Source organism: Eucyclogobius newberryi, unplaced genomic scaffold (assembly GCF_026437365.1).
Source record: "Eucyclogobius newberryi isolate DKJ021-1_F unplaced genomic scaffold, fEucNew1.0.hap1 SCAF_3, whole genome shotgun sequence".
In the NCBI taxonomy this organism is placed as follows: Eukaryota; Metazoa; Chordata; class Actinopteri; order Gobiiformes; family Gobiidae; genus Eucyclogobius; species Eucyclogobius newberryi.
The window spans coordinates 39,617,912-39,637,473 of NW_027315945.1; the positions used below are offsets into that span (position 1 = coordinate 39,617,912).

General features: G+C 46.2%; 1 protein-coding gene across 1 annotated transcript in view; it reads right to left on the reverse strand.

Annotated features, from left to right (window-relative positions):
• Positions 1-2,481: 2,481 nt before the first annotated feature.
• LOC140374613 (uncharacterized) overlaps positions 2,482-19,562 on the reverse strand; it is a 45,273-nt gene continuing 28,192 nt past the window's right edge. Inside the window, exons 15-26 of the mRNA XM_072461542.1 lie at positions 14,188-14,241; positions 13,593-13,646; positions 10,913-10,966; positions 9,301-9,372; positions 9,171-9,206; positions 6,951-6,995; positions 6,842-6,874; positions 5,989-6,135; positions 3,907-4,083; positions 3,556-3,646; positions 3,413-3,490; positions 2,482-2,740 (exon numbers count right to left, since the gene is read on the reverse strand). Coding sequence (XP_072317643.1) covers positions 2,535-2,740; positions 3,413-3,490; positions 3,556-3,646; positions 3,907-4,083; positions 5,989-6,135; positions 6,842-6,874; positions 6,951-6,995; positions 9,171-9,206; positions 9,301-9,372; positions 10,913-10,966; positions 13,593-13,646; positions 14,188-14,241 — 1,047 coding nt within the window. The 3' untranslated portion in view covers positions 2,482-2,534. The remainder of the gene's footprint in view (positions 2,741-3,412; positions 3,491-3,555; positions 3,647-3,906; positions 4,084-5,988; positions 6,136-6,841; positions 6,875-6,950; positions 6,996-9,170; positions 9,207-9,300; positions 9,373-10,912; positions 10,967-13,592; positions 13,647-14,187; positions 14,242-19,562) is intronic.

A 19,562-nucleotide genomic window follows, 5' to 3' on the forward strand; every position in this document is an offset into this window, starting at 1 on the left:
AAACCAGGACTAAACCAGGACTAAACCAGGTCTAAACCAGGTCTAAACCAGGACTAAACCAGGACTAAACCAGGACTAAACCAGGTCTAAACCAGGACTAAACCAGGTCTAAACCAGGACTAAACCAGGACTAAACCAGGTCTAAACCAGGACTAAACCAGGACTAAACCAGGACTTAACCAGGACTTAACCAGGACTAAACCAGGACTAAACCAGGTCTAAACCAGGACTAAACCAGGACTAAACCAGGACTAAACCAGGACTAAACCAGGACTAAACCAGGACTAAAATAGGTCTAAACCAGGACTAAACCAGGACTAAACCAGGACTAAACCAGGTCTAAACCAGGTCTAAACCAGGACTAAACCAGGACTAAACCAGGACTAAACCAGGACTAAACCAGGTCTAAACCAGGTCTAAACCAGGACTAAACCAGGACTAAACCAGGACTAAACCAGGTCTAAACCAGGTCTAAACCAGGACTAAACCAGGACTAAACCAGGACTAAACCAGGTCTAAACCAGGTCTAAACCAGGACTAAACCAGGACTAAACCAGGACTAAACCAGGACTAAACCAGGTCTAAACCAGGACTAAACCAGGACTAAACCAGGACTAAACCAGGACTAAACCAGGTCTAAACCAGGACTAAACCAGGACTAAACCAGGACTAAACCAGGTCTAAACCAGGACTAAAATAGGTCTAAACCAGGACTAAACCAGGACTAAACCAGGACTAAACCAGGACTAAACCAGGACTAAACCAGGTCTAAACCAGGTCTAAACCAGGACTAAACCAGGACTAAACCAGGACTAAACCAGGACTAAACCAGGTCTAAACCAGGACTAAACCAGGACTAAACCAGGTCTAAACCAGGACTAAACCAGGTCTAAACCAGGACTAAACCAGGTCTAAACCAGGTCTAAACCAGGTCTAAACCAGGTCTAAACCAGGACTAAACCAGGACTAAACCAGGACTAAACCAGGTCTAAACCAGGTCTAAACCAGGACTAAACCAGGTCTAAACCAGGTCTAAACCAGGACTAAACCAGGACTAAACCAGGACTAAACCAGGTCTAAACCAGGTCTAAACCAGGTCTAAACCAGGACTAAACCAGGACTAAACCAGGTCTAAACCAGGTCTAAACCAGGTCTAAACCAGGACTAAACCAGGTCTAAACCAGGACTAAACCAGGTCTAAACCAGGTCTAAACCAGGACTAAACCAGGACTAAACCAGGTCTAAACCAGGTCTAAACCAGGACTAAACCAGGACTAAACCAGGACTAAACCAGGACTAAACCAGGTCTAAACCAGGTCTAAACCAGGTCTAAACCAGGACTAAACCAGGTCTAAACCAGGACTAAACCAGGACTAAACCAGGTCTAAACCAGGTCTAAACCAGGACTAAACCAGGACTAAACCAGGACTAAACCAGGACTAAACCAGGACTAAACCAGGTCTAAACCAGGTCTAAACCAGGACTAAACCAGGACTAAACCAGGTCTAAACCAGGTCTAAACCAGGTCTAAACCAGGTCTAAACCAGGACTAAACCAGGACTAAACCAGGTCTAAACCAGGTCTAAACCAGGACTAAACCAGGACTAAACCAGGACTAAACCAGGACTAAACCAGGTCTAAACCAGGACTAAACCAGGACTAAACCAGGACTAAACCAGGACTAAACCAGGTCTAAACCAGGACTAAACCAGGTCTAAACCAGGACTAAACCAGGACTAAACCAGGACTAAACCAGGTCTAAACCAGGTCTAAACCAGGACTAAACCAGGACTAAACCAGGACTAAACCAGGTCTAAACCAGGACTAAACCAGGACTAAACCAGGACTAAACCAGGACTAAACCAGGACTAAACCAGGTCTAAACCAGGACTAAACCAGGTCTAAACCAGGTCTAAACCAGGACAAAGCCAGGACAAAACCAGGTTTTGTCTTAAACTTTCAATTTATATTTATTTACAGTTTTTAAAGTGTCTACAGCCGATTAGAGCTCAACATTTGACAGAAAAACATGCCTTAAACAGGACAGAATCAAGACAAAGATCTAAACCCGGCCTAAACCCTGTTTAAACCCGGCCTAAACCCAGCCTAAACCCTGTCCAAACCCTGTTTAAACCCGGCCTAAACTCGACCTAAACCCGGCCTAAACACGGTCTAAACCCGGCCTAAACACGGTCTAAACTCGACCTAAACCCGGTCTAAACCCGGTCTAAACCCGGCCTAAACCCTGTCTAAACCCAGCCTAAACCCTGTCTAAACCCAGCCTAAACCCGGCCTAAACCCAGCCTAAACCCTGTCTAAACCCAGCCTAAACCCGGCCTAAACCCAGCCTAAACCCTGTCCAAACCCTGTTTAAACCCGGCCTAAACCCTGTTTAAACTCGGCCTAAACTCGACCTAAACACGGTCTAAACCCGGCTTAAACCCTGTTTAAACCTGGCCTAAACTCGACCTAAACCCGGCCTAAACCCGGTCTAAACCCGGTCTAAACCCGGTCCAAACCCGGTCTAAACCCGCTCATATCTTGGCGGTCGTGTGGGACTTGACGAGGCCCTGTTCCTTGCCCATCACGGGGGCGTGGATGCTGCAGTCTCGGGCCTCGCATATTCCTGGGACTCCGGCGACGCCCACAGGCCCGATGACACCTACGGGCCCCGGGTGACCTCGGGGGCCGCGGGGGCCCTCCATGCCCTCTTTAGGCTCCGCTGCGTAGCCCGCGTCGCCTGCAGCAGAAGAGGAGACGTCACCGGGCGAAGAGCGGAAAATGAATATCTAGGGTGACCAGATGTCCCCTTTTCCCCGACAAAATGAACCAAACCAAGATTCTACTTTCTATTTGTTCATAACAAACCTGGCAACGCCCGTCATTCTACACCTGATGTCACAACACTGAGGCCCCTGACGTCACGTTTATGATCGCGTGTCACGTTTATGATCATGTGATGCGTGTCATGTTTATGATCATGTGATGCGTGTCACGTTTATGATCATGTGATGCGTGTCACGTTTATGATCATGTGACGCGTGTCATGTTTATGATCATGTGATGCGTGTCACGTTTATGATCATGTGATGCGCGTCACGTTTATGATCATGTGACGCGTGTCATGTTTATGATCATGTGATGCGTGTCATGTTTATGATCATGTGATGCGTGTCACGTTTATGATCATGTGATGCGTGTCACGTTTATGATCATGTGATGCGTGTCACGTTTATGATCATGTGACGCGTGTCATGTTTATGATCATGTGATGCGTGTCATGTTTATGATCATGTGATGCGTGTCACGTTTATGATCATGTGATGCGTGTCACGTTTATGATCATGTGATGCGTGTCACGTTTATGATCATGTGACGCGTGTCATGTTTATGATCATGTGATGCGTGTTACCTGTGAATCCCTGGCGTCCGTCTGGTCCGGACAGACCTTTTCCTGGTTCTCCGGTCGCTCCTTTGGCTCCTTTTAGACCTGGACACAGAGGATCCAGTTCAAAGCTCTGGTCTCTGACCTGCAGCCTCTGTCCAGACTTGTACCTGACTCTCCATCCGCTCCCTTCTGACCCTCCAGACCTCTGTCACCTTGACCTCCTCTGACTCCTTTGGCTCCGGGTTTTCCAGGTTTTCCCTTAAAACAAACAGAATATGACTTTTAAATAAACATGGCTCTGATTTCAGTCATGGATTCAAGAATTATAAAACAATACAATTTGTGATTTTGAAGTGATTTTTCTGTAAGTAAAATGTGGGCGGGGCTTCTTCTGCACATGCTCAGTGAGTCTCAGGCTCAGGTTTAGTTTCTCTTTGAGGACTTTTCAACATTTAAAAAATGGACTTTGTTTTGAATCGTTCATTTCCGGACAGGACCAGAGAAAAGGCTGTACTTACCTGTTTGCCGATGCCGCCCAGGCCCCCAGGGGCCCCTGGGGGCCCGATCAGAGTGCGGTTGTTGATGGGGCAGCCCTGACTGCACTTGGCCCGAATCGGAGCTGCGTATTGGGCCATCTGAGCCTGGACCACGCCCCGACAGAGCTGAAGGATCTGCTCATCTGAAAGACCAGGACCCTGAAGGACGAAAACCAGGTCTGAACCAGGTCTAAACCAGGTCTAAACCAGGTCTAAACCAGGTCTAAACCAGGTCTAAACCAGGACTAAACCAGGTCTAAACCAGGTCTAAACCAGGACTAAACCAGGTCTAAACCAGGACTAAACCAGGTCTAAACCAGGTCTAAACCAGGTCTAAACCAGGTCTAAACCAGGTCTAAACCAGGACTAAACCAGGTCTAAACCAGGTCTAAACCAGGACTAAACCAGGTCTAAACCAGGACTAAACCAGGTCTAAACCAGGTCTAAACCAGGACTAAACCAGGACTAAACCAGGTCTAAACCAGGTCTAAACCAGGTCTAAACCAGGACTAAACCAGGACTAAACCAGGACTAAACCAGGTCTAAACCAGGTCTAAACCAGGACTAAACCAGGACTAAACCAGGTCTAAACCAGGTCTAAACCAGGTCTAAACCAGGACTAAACCAGGTCTAAACCAGGTCTAAACCAGGACTAAACCAGGACTAAACCAGGTCTAAACCAGGTCTAAACCAGGACTAAACCAGGACTAAACCAGGTCTAAACCAGGTCTAAACCAGGACTAAACCAGGACTAAACCAGGTCTAAACCAAGTCTAAACCAGGACTAAACCAGGTCTAAACCAGGACTAAACCAGGACTAAACCAGGACTAAACCAGGACTAAACCAGGTCTAAACCAGGTCTAAATCAGGTCTAAACCAGGTCTAAACCAGGTCTAAACCAGGACTAAACCAGGTCTAAACCAGGTCTAAACCAAGTCTAAACCAGGACTAAACCAGGTCTAAACCAGGACTAAACCAGGTCTAAACCAGGTCTAAACCAGGACTAAACCAGGTCTAAACCAGGTCTAAACCAGGTCTAAACCAGGTCTAAACCAGGACTAAACCAGGACTAAACCAGGTCTAAACCAGGTCTAAACCAGGTCTAAACCAGGTCTAAACCAGGACTAAACCAGGTCTAAACCAGGTCTAAACCAGGTCTAAACCAGGTCTAAACCAGGACTAAACCAGGTCTAAACCAGGTCTAAACCAGGTCTAAACCAGGTCTAAACCAGGTCTAAACCAGGACTAAACCAGGTCTAAACCAGGTCTAAACCAGGACTAAACCAGGTCTAAACCAGGACTAAACCAGGTCTAAACCAGGTCTAAACCAGGTCTAAACCAGGACTAAACCAGGACTAAACCAGGTCTAAACCAGGTCTAAACCAGGTCTAAACCAGGACTAAACCAGGTCTAAACCAGGTCTAAACCAGGACTAAACCAGGTCTAAACCAAGTCTAAACCAGGACTAAACCAGGTCTAAACCAGGACTAAACCAGGACTAAACCAGGACTAAACCAGGACTAAACCAGGTCTAAACCAGGTCTAAATCAGGTCTAAACCAGGTCTAAACCAGGTCTAAACCAGGACTAAACCAGGTCTAAACCAGGTCTAAACCAAGTCTAAACCAGGACTAAACCAGGTCTAAACCAGGACTAAACCAGGTCTAAACCAGGTCTAAACCAGGACTAAACCAGGTCTAAACCAGGTCTAAACCAGGACTAAACCAGGACTAAACCAGGTCTAAACCAGGTCTAAACCAGGTCTAAACCAGGACTAAACCAGGTCTAAACCAGGTCTAAACCAGGTCTAAACCAGGTCTAAACCAGGTCTAAACCAGGACTAAACCAGGTCTAAACCAGGTCTAAACCAGGACTAAACCAGGTCTAAACCAGGACTAAACCAGGTCTAAACCAGGTCTAAACCAGGTCTAAACCAGGACTAAACCAGGACTAAACCAGGTCTAAACCAGGTCTAAACCAGGACTAAACCAGGTCTAAACCAGGACTAAACCAGGACTAAACCAGGTCTAAACCAGGTCTAAACCAGGTCACGTTGTTACTCACTGGAGCTCCGAGCACGCCTTTAGGTCCTGGTTTTCCTGACGAACCGGAGTCTCCGCTGGGCCCCAATTCTCCTCTGGACCCCGGGACTCCTGGAACTCCGACGGGTCCCGAAGCTCCGGCTGGTCCCGCGGAACCTTTAGGGCCGCGCTGAGACGAAGGGAAGAAATGACAAGAACCAGGTCTAAATCTGTGATCGCTGTGATTACATGAAAGAAAAACTGTCACCAAGCTCAGAGATTAATACACCGACCTCACGCCGACCGCACGCTGACCTCCCACTGACCGTACGCTGACCTCACGCCGACCACACGCTGACCTCCCACTGACCGTACGCTGACCTCACGCCGACCACACGCTGACCTCCCACTGACCGTACGCTGACCTCACACTGACCGTACGCTGACCTCCCACTGACCACACGCTGACCTCCCACTGACCGTACGCTGACCTCACGCCGACCACACGCTGACCTCCCACTGACCGTACGCTGACCTCACGCCGACCGTACGCTGACCTCCCACTGACCACACGCTGACCTCCCACTGACCGTACGCTGACCTCACACTGACCGTACGCTGACCTCCCACTGACCGTACGCTGACCTCCCACTGACCACACGCTGACCTCACACTGACCGTACGCTGACCTCACACTGACCGTACGCTGACCTCCCACTGACCACACGCTGACCTCCCACTGACCGTACGCTGACCTCACACTGACCGTACGCTGACCTCCCACTGACCGTACGCTGACCTCACACTGACCACACACTGACCTTATTTTTGGTCCTTATTATTATTATTTATGATTTTGAAGGATTTGACCGCATCTGACCATGGTCCAGTCTCACCTGTCCTTTGTCTCCACGGTCTCCTGGTCCTGCCTAAAAACAAACACACAAGTCAAACAAACCATGTGATCAAAACTGTCATTTCATATTTCTTATTTTATTTTCAGACCTTTTGTCCTTTGCCGCCTTTGACTCCTTTTTTCCCGCTCGTTCCCTGAAAACAATAAACAATATAATTATTATTATGTATTTACAGAAGATGAGATCAGCTTTATTATGATTCTTTATTCATCCCAGAGTGAGAAACTCCCGTTTACTGTCAACGACACTTCCTTTACACCTACTTCCTTTACACCTACTTCCTTTACACCTACTTCCTTTACACCTACTTCCTTTAAACCTATTTCCTTTACACCTACTTCCTTTACACCTACTTCCTTTACCCATACTTCCTTTAAACCTATTTCCTTTACACCTACTTCCTTTACACCTACTTCCTTTAAACCTACTTCCTTTACACCTACTTCCTTTACACCTACTTCCTTTAAACCTACTTCCTTTACAGCTACTTCCTTTACACCTGCTTCCTTTACCCATATTTCCTTTACACCTACTTCCTTTACACCTGCTTCCTTTATCCATATTTCCTTTAAACCGTCCTTCCTTTAAACCGTACTTCCTTTACATATACTTCCTTTAAACCGTACATCCTTTACACGTACTTTGTTTAAACCTATTTCCTTTAAAACGTACTTCCTTTAAACTGTACTTCCTTTACACCTGCTTCCTTTAAACCTGCTTCCTTAACACCTACTTCCTTTACACCTACTTCCTTTACCCATACTTCCTTTAAACCTATTTCCTTTAAACCGTACTTCCTTTACAGATACTTCCTTTAAACCTACTTCCTTTACACCTACTTCCTTTAAACCGTACTTCCTTTACACGTACTTTGTTTAAACCGTACTTCCTTTAAACCGTACTTCCTTTAAACGTACTTCCTTTACCCGTACTTCCTTTAAACCTACTTCCTTTACCCGTACTTCCTTTAAACCTATTTCCTTTCAACTGTCCTTCCTTTAAACCGTCCTTCCTTTAAATCTACTTCCTTTAAACCATACTTCCTTTACACCTACTTCCTTTACACCTACTTCCTTTACACCTACTTCCTTTACACCTACATCCCTTTACACCTACTTCCTTTAAACCTACTTCCTTTAAACCTACTTCCTTTAAACCGTACTTTCTTTAAACCGTAATTCCTTTAAACCGTAATTCCTTTACACGTACTTCCTTTACACCTACTTCCTTTAAACTTTACTTCCTTTAAACTTTACTTCCTTTAAACTGTACTTCCTTTAAACTGTACTTCCTTTAAACCGTACTTCCTTTACACCTACTTCCTTTAAACTGTACTTCCTTTAAACTGTACTTCCTTTAAACCTACTTCCTTTACACCTACTTCCTTTAAACTTCACTTCCTTTAAACTTTACTTCCTTTAAACTGTACTTCCTTTAAACCGTACTTCCTTTAAACCGTACTTCCTTTACACCTACTTCCTTTAAACTGTACTTCCTTTAAACTGTACTTCCTTTAAACCTACTTCCTTTACACCTACTTCCTTTAAACTTCACTTCCTTTAAACTGTACTTCCTTTAAACTTTACTTCCTTTAAACTGTACTTCCTTTAAACCGTACTTCCTTTAAACTGTACTTCCTTTAAACTGTACTTCCTTTAAATCTACTTCCTTTAAACCGTACTTCCTTTAAACTGTACTTCCTTTAAACTGTACTTCCTTTAAATCTACTTCCTCTAAACCATACTTCCTTTAAACCTACTTTCTTTAAACCGTACTTCCTTTAAACCGTAATTCCTTTACACGTAATTCCTTTACACCTACTTCCTTTACACCTACTTCCTTTAAACTGTACTTCCTTTAAACTGTACTTCCTTTAAACTGTACTTCCTTTAAACTTTAAAATCTACTTCCTCTAAACCGTACTTCCTTTACACCTACTTCCTTTACACCTACTTCCTTTAAACATACATCTTTTAAACTATACTTCCTTTAAACCTACTTTCTTTAAACCGTACTTCCTTTAAACCTACTTCCTTTACACCTACTTCCTTTAAACTTTACTTCCTTTAAACTGGACTTCCTTTAAACTGTACTTCCTTTAAACTGTACTTCCTTTAAACTACTTCCTTTAAACCATACTTCCTTTAAACCGTACTTCCTTTAAACCGTACTTCCTTTAAACCCTACTTCCTTTAAACCGTACTTCCTTTAAACCGTACTTCCTTTGAACCGTACTTCCTTTAAACCGTACTTCCTTTAAACCCTACTTCCTTTCAGTCCCTCATAAACGACATAAACAAAGTCTTACCTTTTCTCCATCAGGTCCCACTTCACCTTTTGACCCCTAAAACGACACGTGAAGCATCATTTTAAAGTGCGTTATTATGTTTTTTAACCTTTATTTGACCTTTTTAATGTCCTGTTTGTGCCTCACTCACCACTGAGCCTTGCAGACCTTTAACGCCGGGCTTTCCAGGGATCCCTGCGTCTCCTGCTGCGCCGCCGTCGCCCTGGAAACACATCACGAATCAACAACATGTCAAAAGAAATGAATGTTATGTTGTTGTTGTTGTTGTTCTGTGTTCTAATTAAATACATTACAGATAATAATAATAAATTAAAAAATAACATAAAATAAATTTAATACATTTAAATAAATGTCAAATAAATCAAAAGAAATTTATAAAAAAAAACAAAAATAAATAAAGAAAATATATAAAAATAATAATAATAAATTGATAAAAAAAAAGACCAAAAAAGTCAATTGATTCATGTTGTTTTGTTTGAGCAGTTTGTGGATTAAATATTGGTTGGAAATAAATTCATGAATAAATAAAATAAGATGCGTTTCACAAATAAGAATAAGCAGAAGTGCAGGTTCTTCCTCTGAACGAAAGGAAACGACCTTGTGGACCTAAACGACCTTTTGGACCTAAACGGCCTTTTGGACCTAAACGACCTTGTGGACCTAAACGACCTTTTGGACCTAAACGACCTTGTGGACCTAAACGACCTTTTGGACCTAAACGACCTTGTGGACCTAAACGACCTTGAGGACCTAAACGACCTTGTGGACCTAAACGACCTTTTGGACCTAAACGACATTGTGGACCTAAACGACCTTGTGGACCTAAACGACCTTGTGGACTTAAACGACCTTTTGGACCTAAACGACATTGTGGACCTAAACGACATTGTGGACCTAAACGACATTGTGGACCTAAACGACCTTTTGGACCTAAACGACCTTGTGGACCTAAACGACCTTGTGGACCTAAACGACATTGTGGACCTAAACGACATTGTGGACCTAAACGACCTTGTGGACCAAAACGACCTTTTTGACCTAAACGACCTTTTGGACCTAAACGACCTTGTGGACCTAAACGACCTTGTGGACCTAAACGACCTTGTGGACCTAAACGACCTTGTGGACCTAAACGACCTTGTGGACCTAAACGACCTTTTTGACCTAAACGACCTTTTGGACCTAAACGACCTTGTGGACCTAAACGACCTTGTGGACCTAAACGACCTTTTGGACCTAAACGACCTTGTGGACCTAAACGACCTTGTGGACCTAAACGACCTTGTGGACCTAAACGACCTTTTGGACCTAAACAACCTTTTGGCCCTAAACAACCTTTTGGACCTGGACATGTTTGTTAACGTCAAACAGACGTGACAGTCATCAAACTGATGCTTATTAGAGTTTAATAAATACAATATTAATAAATAAATATTTCTTTGTTATTTGGAAAGTAGAATTTTGGAGACATTTTATACTTTTATACTACTTTTAATGCTGTACTGTGGGACATTCAGGCAAAGACATGTCCATCAGGAAAGTTTCATGTTGTACCTTTAAGAGACATAATTCAGTGACATCACTGTGATGTCACAGTGACATCACTGTGATGTCACAGTGACATCACTGTGACGTCACTGGTCTGGACAGTGACATCACTGTGATGTCACTGTCATTTTCACCTCGAGTGTGAAGGTCATTCTGGTCTCGAGCTGGTTTCAGTTCAGAAAAGTGTCACTCACCCCGGCTCCCACTCGCCCTCGTCGCCCTCGCGCGCCGCTGTCGCCCTGAGCACCCTGAAAACACCAAACACACATGAGAATCTGTCTGATCAGTAATCAATGATCGATGATCGATGATCATTAATCAGGTCCACTCAAGGCTACAGCCGTCCCACTGTCGCATTCTGTTCCCATGTTACCATGGGCCTTTTCCACCATGGGCCCTTTACACAATGGGCCCTTTCCACAATGGGCCCTTTACACAATGGGCCCTTTACACAATGTAAATCCTCAGTAAATGTTTTTTCTGATGTTCAAAGCTTCATTTTTCAGATTTGAGTGGATTAAAGATCTGAGTAAAAGGTTCAGAGCTTCACGTTTCACACTGGTCTGAACTGGTCTGAACTGGTCTGGACTGGTCTGGACTGGTCTGAACTGGTCTGGACTGGTCTGAACTGGTCTGGACTGGTCTGAACTGGTCTGGACTGGTCTGAACTGGTCTGAGCTGGTCTGAGCTGGTCTGGACTGGTCTGAGCTGGTCTGGACTGGTCTGGACTGGTCTGAACTGGTCTGAACTGGTCTGAACTGGTCTGGACTGGTCTGGACTGGTCTGAACTGGTCTGAACTGGTCTGAACTGGTCTGGACTGGTCTGAGCTGGTCTGGACTGGTCTGGTCTGGACTGGTCTGGACTGGTCTGAACTGGTCTGAACTGGTCTGAGCTGGTCTGGACTGGTCTGGACTGGTCCGGACTGGTCCGAACTGGTCTGGACTGGTCTGGACTGGTCTGGACTGGTCTGAACTGGTCTGGACTGGTCTGGGCTGGTCTGGACTGGTCTGGACTGGTCTGGACTGGTCTGGACTGGTCTGGGCTGGTCTGGGCTGGTCTGGGCTGGTCTGAGCTGGTCTGAACTGGTCTGGACTGGTCTGAACTGGTCTGGACTGGTCTGAGCTGGTCTGAACTGGTCTGGGCTGGTCTGAGCTGGTCTGAACTGGTCTGAACTGGTCTGAACTGGTCTGGACTGGTCTGAACTGGTCTGAACTGGTCTGAACTGGTCTGGACTGGTCTGGACTGGTCTGAGCTGGTCTGAACTGGTCTGGGCTGGTCTGAACTGGTCTGAACTGGTCTGGACTGGTCTGAACTGGTCTGGACTGGTCTGAGCTGGTCTGAACTGGTCTGGGCTGGTCTGAGCTGGTCTGAACTGGTCTGAACTGGTCTGAACTGGTCTGAACTGGTCTGGACTGGTCTGAACTGGTCTGAACTGGTCTGGACTGGTCTGGGCTGGTCTGAGCTGGTCTGAACTGGTCTGAACTGGTCTGAACTGGTCTGGACTGGTCTGGACTGGTCTGGACTGGTCTGGACTTAAGGCTTGAATGGCTCATTCTCTCGGAGGACCGCGTTCCCACAACACGAGCCGAGTGCGTCCGGTTGGTTTCCCCTCAGCTCTTCGTCGTCATGGTGTCGGTTTTGCTCATCGATTCACAGGAAATCGATCCAGATCCACTTTCAGTCTAAAAGTCCAAGTCGAGTAAAGATCCGGGACACGCCCTTGAGTCATTGTGAAAGTAAAAGTGCACCAAAGGTTGAAGAATGCATTAGGCCAGTTGGAAATGACATAGTTCCATTGTTTATGTTTTTAAGACGATAAAGAGCAAATGTGAATAATCCAAAAGGGAAACTTTCAGTTTGAGTCACTTAAACTTGACTTTACCGTTCTGAAAGTTACAGTAAAGTTACAGTAAAGTTACAGTAAAGTTACAGTAAAGTTACAGTAAAGTTACAGTAAAGTTACAGTAAAGTTACAGTAAAGTACAGATATATCGTAAAAGCAGTTCTTCAAAAACAGACTGCTGTGTGCCGTCTGCCGTCTACGTCTCATTATAAAGTGTTTTATTCTGGGCCGATGCTAATGTTTGCTAGCTCTATCGCGACGGCGAACTCCGCTCTTTGAAAGTCGTGAAAAGCGTTCAGAAAGTCGCCGTCGCGGTGAATATTTAGGAACGCGCCTGGAGCGTGCGTCTGGAGCGTCCGGAGCCAGAGCCTCCGGAGCGTCCGGAGCATCCGGAGCGTCCGGAGCCAGAGCGTCCGGAGCATCCGGAGCGTCCGGAGCGTCTGGAGCCAGAGCCTCCGGAGCGTCCGGAGCGTCCGGAGCGTCCGGAGCCAGAGCGTCTGGAGCCAGAGCGTCCGGAGCGTCCGGAGCGTCCGGAGCGTCCGGAGCGTCCGGAGCCAGAGCGTCCGGAGCCAGAGCGTCCGGAGCCAGAGCGTCCGGAGCGTCCGGAGCCAGAGCGTCCGGAGCCAGAGCGTCCGGAGCGTCCGGAGCGTCCGGAGCGTCCGGAGCGTCCGGAGCGTCCGGAGCGTCTGGAGCCAGAGCCTCCGGAGCGTCAGGAGCGTCCGGAGCGCCTGGAGCCAGAGCGTCCGGAGCGTCAGGAGCGTCCGGAGCGTCTGGAGCGCCTGGAGCCAGAGCGTCCGGAGCGTCCGGAGCGTCAGGAGCGTCAGGAGCGTCCGGAGCGTCAGGAGCGTCAGGAGCGTCAGGAGCGTCAGGAGCGTCAGGAGCGTCCGGAGCGTCAGGAGCATCCGGAGCGCCCCGTTTTTCAGAGCGTAAAAATCAGACGCGGCGACGACAACAAACGCCAAACGTGAGCGACATTGCGTCAGTCCGTGCTACTGAGCTTCAGTGTGGTCGTCGTGGTCGTCGTGGTTACCTTAGGCCCGAAGGCTCCTGGCTCTCCCTCGAGCCCCGGGACTCCGATGGGGCCCTGAACACACAAACACAACAACAAGTGTCACATTCACAAAAACACAATTCACAACATTTGCACCTTGTTTGGAAGTAACAAAACGCACTGGACAGAACAGATAATACACTTAAGATTGTTTCTTCTGTTCCGAAGAGGTGCATTCTGGGATTCACCTTTTCCACACTGAGCGACAGAAATAAACTGGTAATTGTTTTTCCGACCGGAACAGAACCTCTGGGAAAACGTCTCTCCGAGGTCCCACTGAAGCACCTGTTACCTAGCAACCAGACTGTAAACAAGGCCCAGACACAGCGGGTCTGACCTGACGCGCAGTAATTGGCTCAAACCGTCAGAAAAGTGTGTCGGGCGTAAACCGTCCCTGCGTTTTGGACGGACTGTCGCATATTGATGACATCACAGAGGGATTCAGCTCCACTTCCTGTACACGTGCACTTTGAGTGTGTTCTTTTGTCTGCACAGATTGCGGCTCGACCGACGTAAAACTGAGGAACTCTCGCGCCGAACTCAGTCCTGGAGAAAGACTTTAGGTCAAACTCACGTCTTCCCCGGGGTCGCCATCGCTGCCCGGGAACCCGCCGCTGCCCCTGGAGCCCTGGAGGAGGAACAACAGGAACAAGTGAGACCGGACAAACTCCATTTCAGCCAAAAATACAAAGCTTAGACAAAACACGTTTGACATTTTGTGTCGTTTGTGGAGACAAAACAAACTAATAATGAGAAAGTTATTATTCATTCATATTTAAATAGCTGCAGCAGTGATGAAGTTTTATTTCCCTCATTAGTCTCACTATGTGTGACTAAACAAGGACTAAACAAGGACTAAACAAGGACTAAACAAGGACTAAACAAGGACTAAACAAGGACTAAACAAGGACTAAACAAGGACTAAACAAGGACTAAACAAGGACTAAACAAGGACTAAACCTGGACTAAACCTGGACTAAACAAGGACTAAACAAGGACTAAACATGGACTAAACAAGAACTAAACAAGGACTAAACATGGACTAAACAAGAACTAAACAAGGACTAAACAAGGACTAAACCTGGACTAAACCTGGACTAAACAAGGACTAAACAAGGACTAAACAAGGACTAAACCTGGACTAAACCTGGACTAAACAAGGACTAAACAAGGACTAAACAAGGACTAAACATGGACTAAACAAGGACTAAACAAGGACTAAACAAGAACTAAACAAGGACTAAACAAGGACTAAACAAGGACTAAAAAAGGACTAAACAAGGACTAAACAAGGACTAAACAAGGACTAAACAAGGACTAAACCTGGACTAAACAAGGACTAAACAAGGACTAAACAAGGACTAAACAAGGACTAAACAAGGACTAAACAAGGACTAAACAAGGACTAAACAAGGACTAAACAAGGACTAAACAAGGACTAAACCTGGACTAAACAAGGACTAAACAAGGACTAAACAAGGACTAAACCTGGACTGAACAAGGACTAAACAAGGACTAAACAAGGACTAAACATGGACTAAACAAGGACTAAACAAGGACTAAACATGGACTAAACAAGAACTAAACAAGGACTAAACAAGGACTAAACAAGGACTAAACAAGGACTAAACAAGGACTAAACCTGGACTAAACAAGGACTAAACAAGGACTAAACAAGAACTAAACAAGGACTAAACAAGGACTAAACAAGGACTAAACAAGGACTAAACAAGGACTAACCAAGGACTAAACATGGACTAAACAAGGACTAAACAAGGACTAAACAAGGACTAAAGAAGGACTAAACAAGAACTAAACAAGGACTAAACAAGGACTAAACAAGAACTAAACAAGGACTAAACAAGGACTAAACAAGGACTAAACAAGGACTAAACAAGGACTAAACCTGGACTAAACAAGGACTAAACAAGGACTAAACAAGAACTAAACAAGGACTAAACAAGGACTAAACAAGGACTAAACAAGGACTAAACAAGGACTAAACAAGGACTAAACAAGGACTAACCAAGGACTAAACATGGACTAAACAAGGACTAAACAAGGACTAAACAAGGACTAAAGAAGGACTAAACAAGAACTAAACAAGGACTAAACAAGGACTAAACAAACAAGGACTAAACAAGGACTAAACAAGGACTAAACAAGGACTAAACAAGGACTAAACAAGGACTAACCAAGGACTAAACATGGACTAAACAAGGACTAAACAAGGACTAAACCTGGACTAAACAAGGACTAAACAAGGACTAAACAAGGACTAAACAAGGACTAAACCTGGACTAAACAAGGACTAAACATGGACTAAACATGGACTAAACATGGACTAAACATGGACTAAACAAGGACTAAACATGGACTAAACATGGACTAAACAAGGACTAAACAAGGACTAAACAAGGACTAAACAAGGACTAAACAAGGACTAAACAAGGACTAAACAAGGACTAAACAAGGACTAAACAAGGACTAAATCCAAATCAAACAAGCTTCTAATTTGGACGTGTCTAATCTATGTTTAATAGTTGTTATTTTGAAGAAGACATTTTCAGAAAAGTCAATCCTGGACCGTGACGAACACGAGCGTGTGAGCTGCGGTTACACAAGTGTGAAATCATTACACTCATTACGGCCGTTAAGTGCCAAGATGACGTCTATAATTATGGTTAAAGGTCCATCCACGAGTCACACTGGACGAGAGAAAAGTCACGTGGTGAATAAAAGTTCAAAGAGTTCAAAGTGGAGCCGTTATTGTGATGAAAAGACTTTAAGAAGAAGATTCAAACCAATAATGAGAAGGTTCAGCGTTTGTGGAGATTTAGTCCAAAAACAGTGAATCCTCAGTTACATAAGCCCCGCCTCCTTTCAAATAAAAATCTACAACTGCATTTGCACCTTTGGCTGTGATTCCCTCATGAGTCAAGTCTGAAGAGGACGAGGCTGTGATTCCCTCATGAGTCAAGTCTGAAGAGGACGAGGCTGTGATTCCCTCATGAGTCAAGTCTGAAGAGGACGAGGCTGTGATTCCCTCATGAGTCAAGTCTGAAGAGGACGAGGCTGTGATTCCCTCATGAGTCAAGTCTGAAGAGGACGAGGCTGTGATTCCCTCATGAGTCAAGTCTGAAGAGGACGAGGCTGTGATTCCCTCATGAGTCAAATCTGAAGAGGACGAGGTGTGATTCCCTCATGAGTCAAGTCTGAAGAGGACGAGGTGTGATTCCCTCATGAGTCAAGTCTGAAGAGGACGAGGCTGTGATTCCCTCATGAGTCAAGTCTGAAGAGGACGAGGCTGTGATTCCCTCATGAGTCAAGTCTGAAGAGGACGAGGCTGTGATTCCCTCATGAGTCAAGTCTGAAGAGGACGAGGCTGTGATTCCCTCATGAGTCAAGTCTGAAGAGGACGAGGCTGTGATTCCCTCATGAGTCAAGTCTGAAGAGGACGAGGCTGTGATTCCCTCATGAGTCAAATCTGAAGAGGACGAGGCTGTGATTCCCTCATGAGTCAAGTCTGAAGAGGACGAGGCTGTGATTCCCTCATGAGTCAAGTCTGAAGAGGACGAGGTGTGATTCCCTCATGAGTCAAGTCTGAAGAGGACGAGGCTGTGATTCCCTCATGAGTCAAGTCTGAAGAGGACGAGGCTGTGATTCCCTCATGAGTCAAGTCTGAAGAGGACGAGGTGTGATTCCCTCATGAGTCAAGTCTGAAGAGGACGAGGCTGTGATTCCCTCATGAGTCAAGTCTGAAGAGGACGAGGTGTGATTCCCTCATGAGTCAAGTCTGAAGAGGACGAGGCTGTGATTCCCTCATGAGTCAAGTCTGAAGAGGACGAGGCTGTGATTCCCTCATGAGTCAAGTCTGAAGAGGACGAGGCTGTGATTCCCTCATGAGTCAAATCTGAAGAGGACGAGGCTGTGATTCCCTCATGAGTCAAGTCTGAAGAGGACGAGGCTGTGATTCCCTCATGAGTCAAATCTGAAGAGGACGAGGTGTGATTCCCTCATGAGTCAAGTCTGAAGAGGACGAGGCTGTGATTCCCTCATGAGTCAAGTCTGAAGAGGACGAGGCTGTGATTCCCTCATGAGTCAAGTCTGAAGAGGACGAGGCTGTGATTCCCTCATGAGTCAAGTCTGAAGAGGACGAGGTGTGATTCCCTCATGAGTCAAGTCTGAAGAGGACGAGGCTGTGATTCCCTCATGAGTCAAGTCTGAAGAGGACGAGGTGTGATTCCCTCATGAGTCAAGTCTGAAGAGGACGAGGCTGTGATTCCCTCATGAGTCAAGTCTGAAGAGGACGAGGCTGTGATTCCCTCATGAGTCAAGTCTGAAGAGGACGAGGCTGTGATTCCCTCATGAGTCAAGTCTGAAGAGGACGAGGCTGTGATTCCCTCATGAGTCAAGTCTGAAGAGGACGAGGCTGTGATTCCCTCATGAGTCAAGTCTGAAGAGGACGAGGCTGTGATTCCCTCATGAGTCAAGTCTGAAGAGGACGAGGCTGTGATTCCCTCATGAGTCAAGTCTGAAGAGGACGAGGCTGTGATTCCCTCATGAGTCAAGTCTGAAGAGGACGAGGTGTGATTCCCTCATGAGTCAAGTCTGAAGAGGACGAGGCTGTGATTCCCTCATGAGTCAAGTCTGAAGAGGACGAGGCTGTGATTCCCTCATGAGTCAAGTCTGAAGAGGACGAGGTGTGATTCCCTCATGAGTCAAGTCTGAAGAGGACGAGGTGTGATTCCCTCATGAGTCAAGTCTGAAGAGGACGAGGTGTGATTCCCTCATGAGTCAAGTCTGAAGAGGACGAGGCTGTGATTCCCTCATGAGTCAAGTCTGAAGAGGACGAGGTGTGATTCCCTCATGAGTCAAGTCTGAAGAGGACGAGGCTGTGATTCCCTCATGAGTCAAGTCTGAAGAGGACGAGGTGTGATTCCCTCATGAGTCAAGTCTGAAGAGGACGAGGCTATGATTCCCTCATGAGTCAAGTCTGAAGAGGACGAGGTGTGATTCCCTCATGAGTCAAGTCTGAAGAGGACGAGGTGTGATTCCCTCATGAGTCAAGTCTGAAGAGGACGAGGCTGTGATTCCCTCATGAGTCAAGTCTGAAGAGGACGAGGCTGTGATTCCCTCATGAGTCAAGTCTGAAGAGGACGAGGCTGTGATTCCCTCATGAGTCAAGTCTGAAGAGGACGAGGCTGTGATTCCCTCATGAGTCAAATCTGAAGAGGACGAGGCTGTGATTCCCTCATGAGTCAAGTCTGAAGAGGACGAGGCTGTGATTCCCTCATGAGTCAAGTCTGAAGAGGACGAGGCTGTGATTCCCTCATGAGTCGAGTCTGAAGAGGACGAGGCTGTGATTCCCTCATGAGTCGAGTCTGAAGAGGACGAGGCTGTGATTCCCTCATGAGTCAAGTCTGAAGAGGACGAGGCTGTGATTCCCTCATGAGTCAAGTCTGAAGAGGACGAGGCTGTGATTCCCTCATGAGTCAAGTCTGAAGAGGACGAGGCTGTGATTCCCTCATGAGTCAAGTCTGAAGAGGACGAGGCTGTGATTCCCTCATGAGTCAAGTCTGAAGAGGACGAGGCTGTGATTCCCTCATGAGTCAAGTCTGAAGAGGACGAGGCTGTGATTCCCTCATGAGTCAAGTCTGAAGAGGACGAGGTGTGATTCCCTCATGAGTCAAGTCTGAAGAGGACGAGGCTGTGATTCCCTCATGAGTCAAGTCTGAAGAGGACGAGGCTGTGATTCCCTCATGAGTCAAGTCTGAAGAGGACGAGGTGTGATTCCCTCATGAGTCAAGTCTGAAGAGGACGAGGTGTGATTCCCTCATGAGTCAAGTCTGAAGAGGACGAGGTGTGATTCCCTCATGAGTCAAGTCTGAAGAGGACGAGGCTGTGATTCCCTCATGAGTCAAGTCTGAAGAGGACGAGGTGTGATTC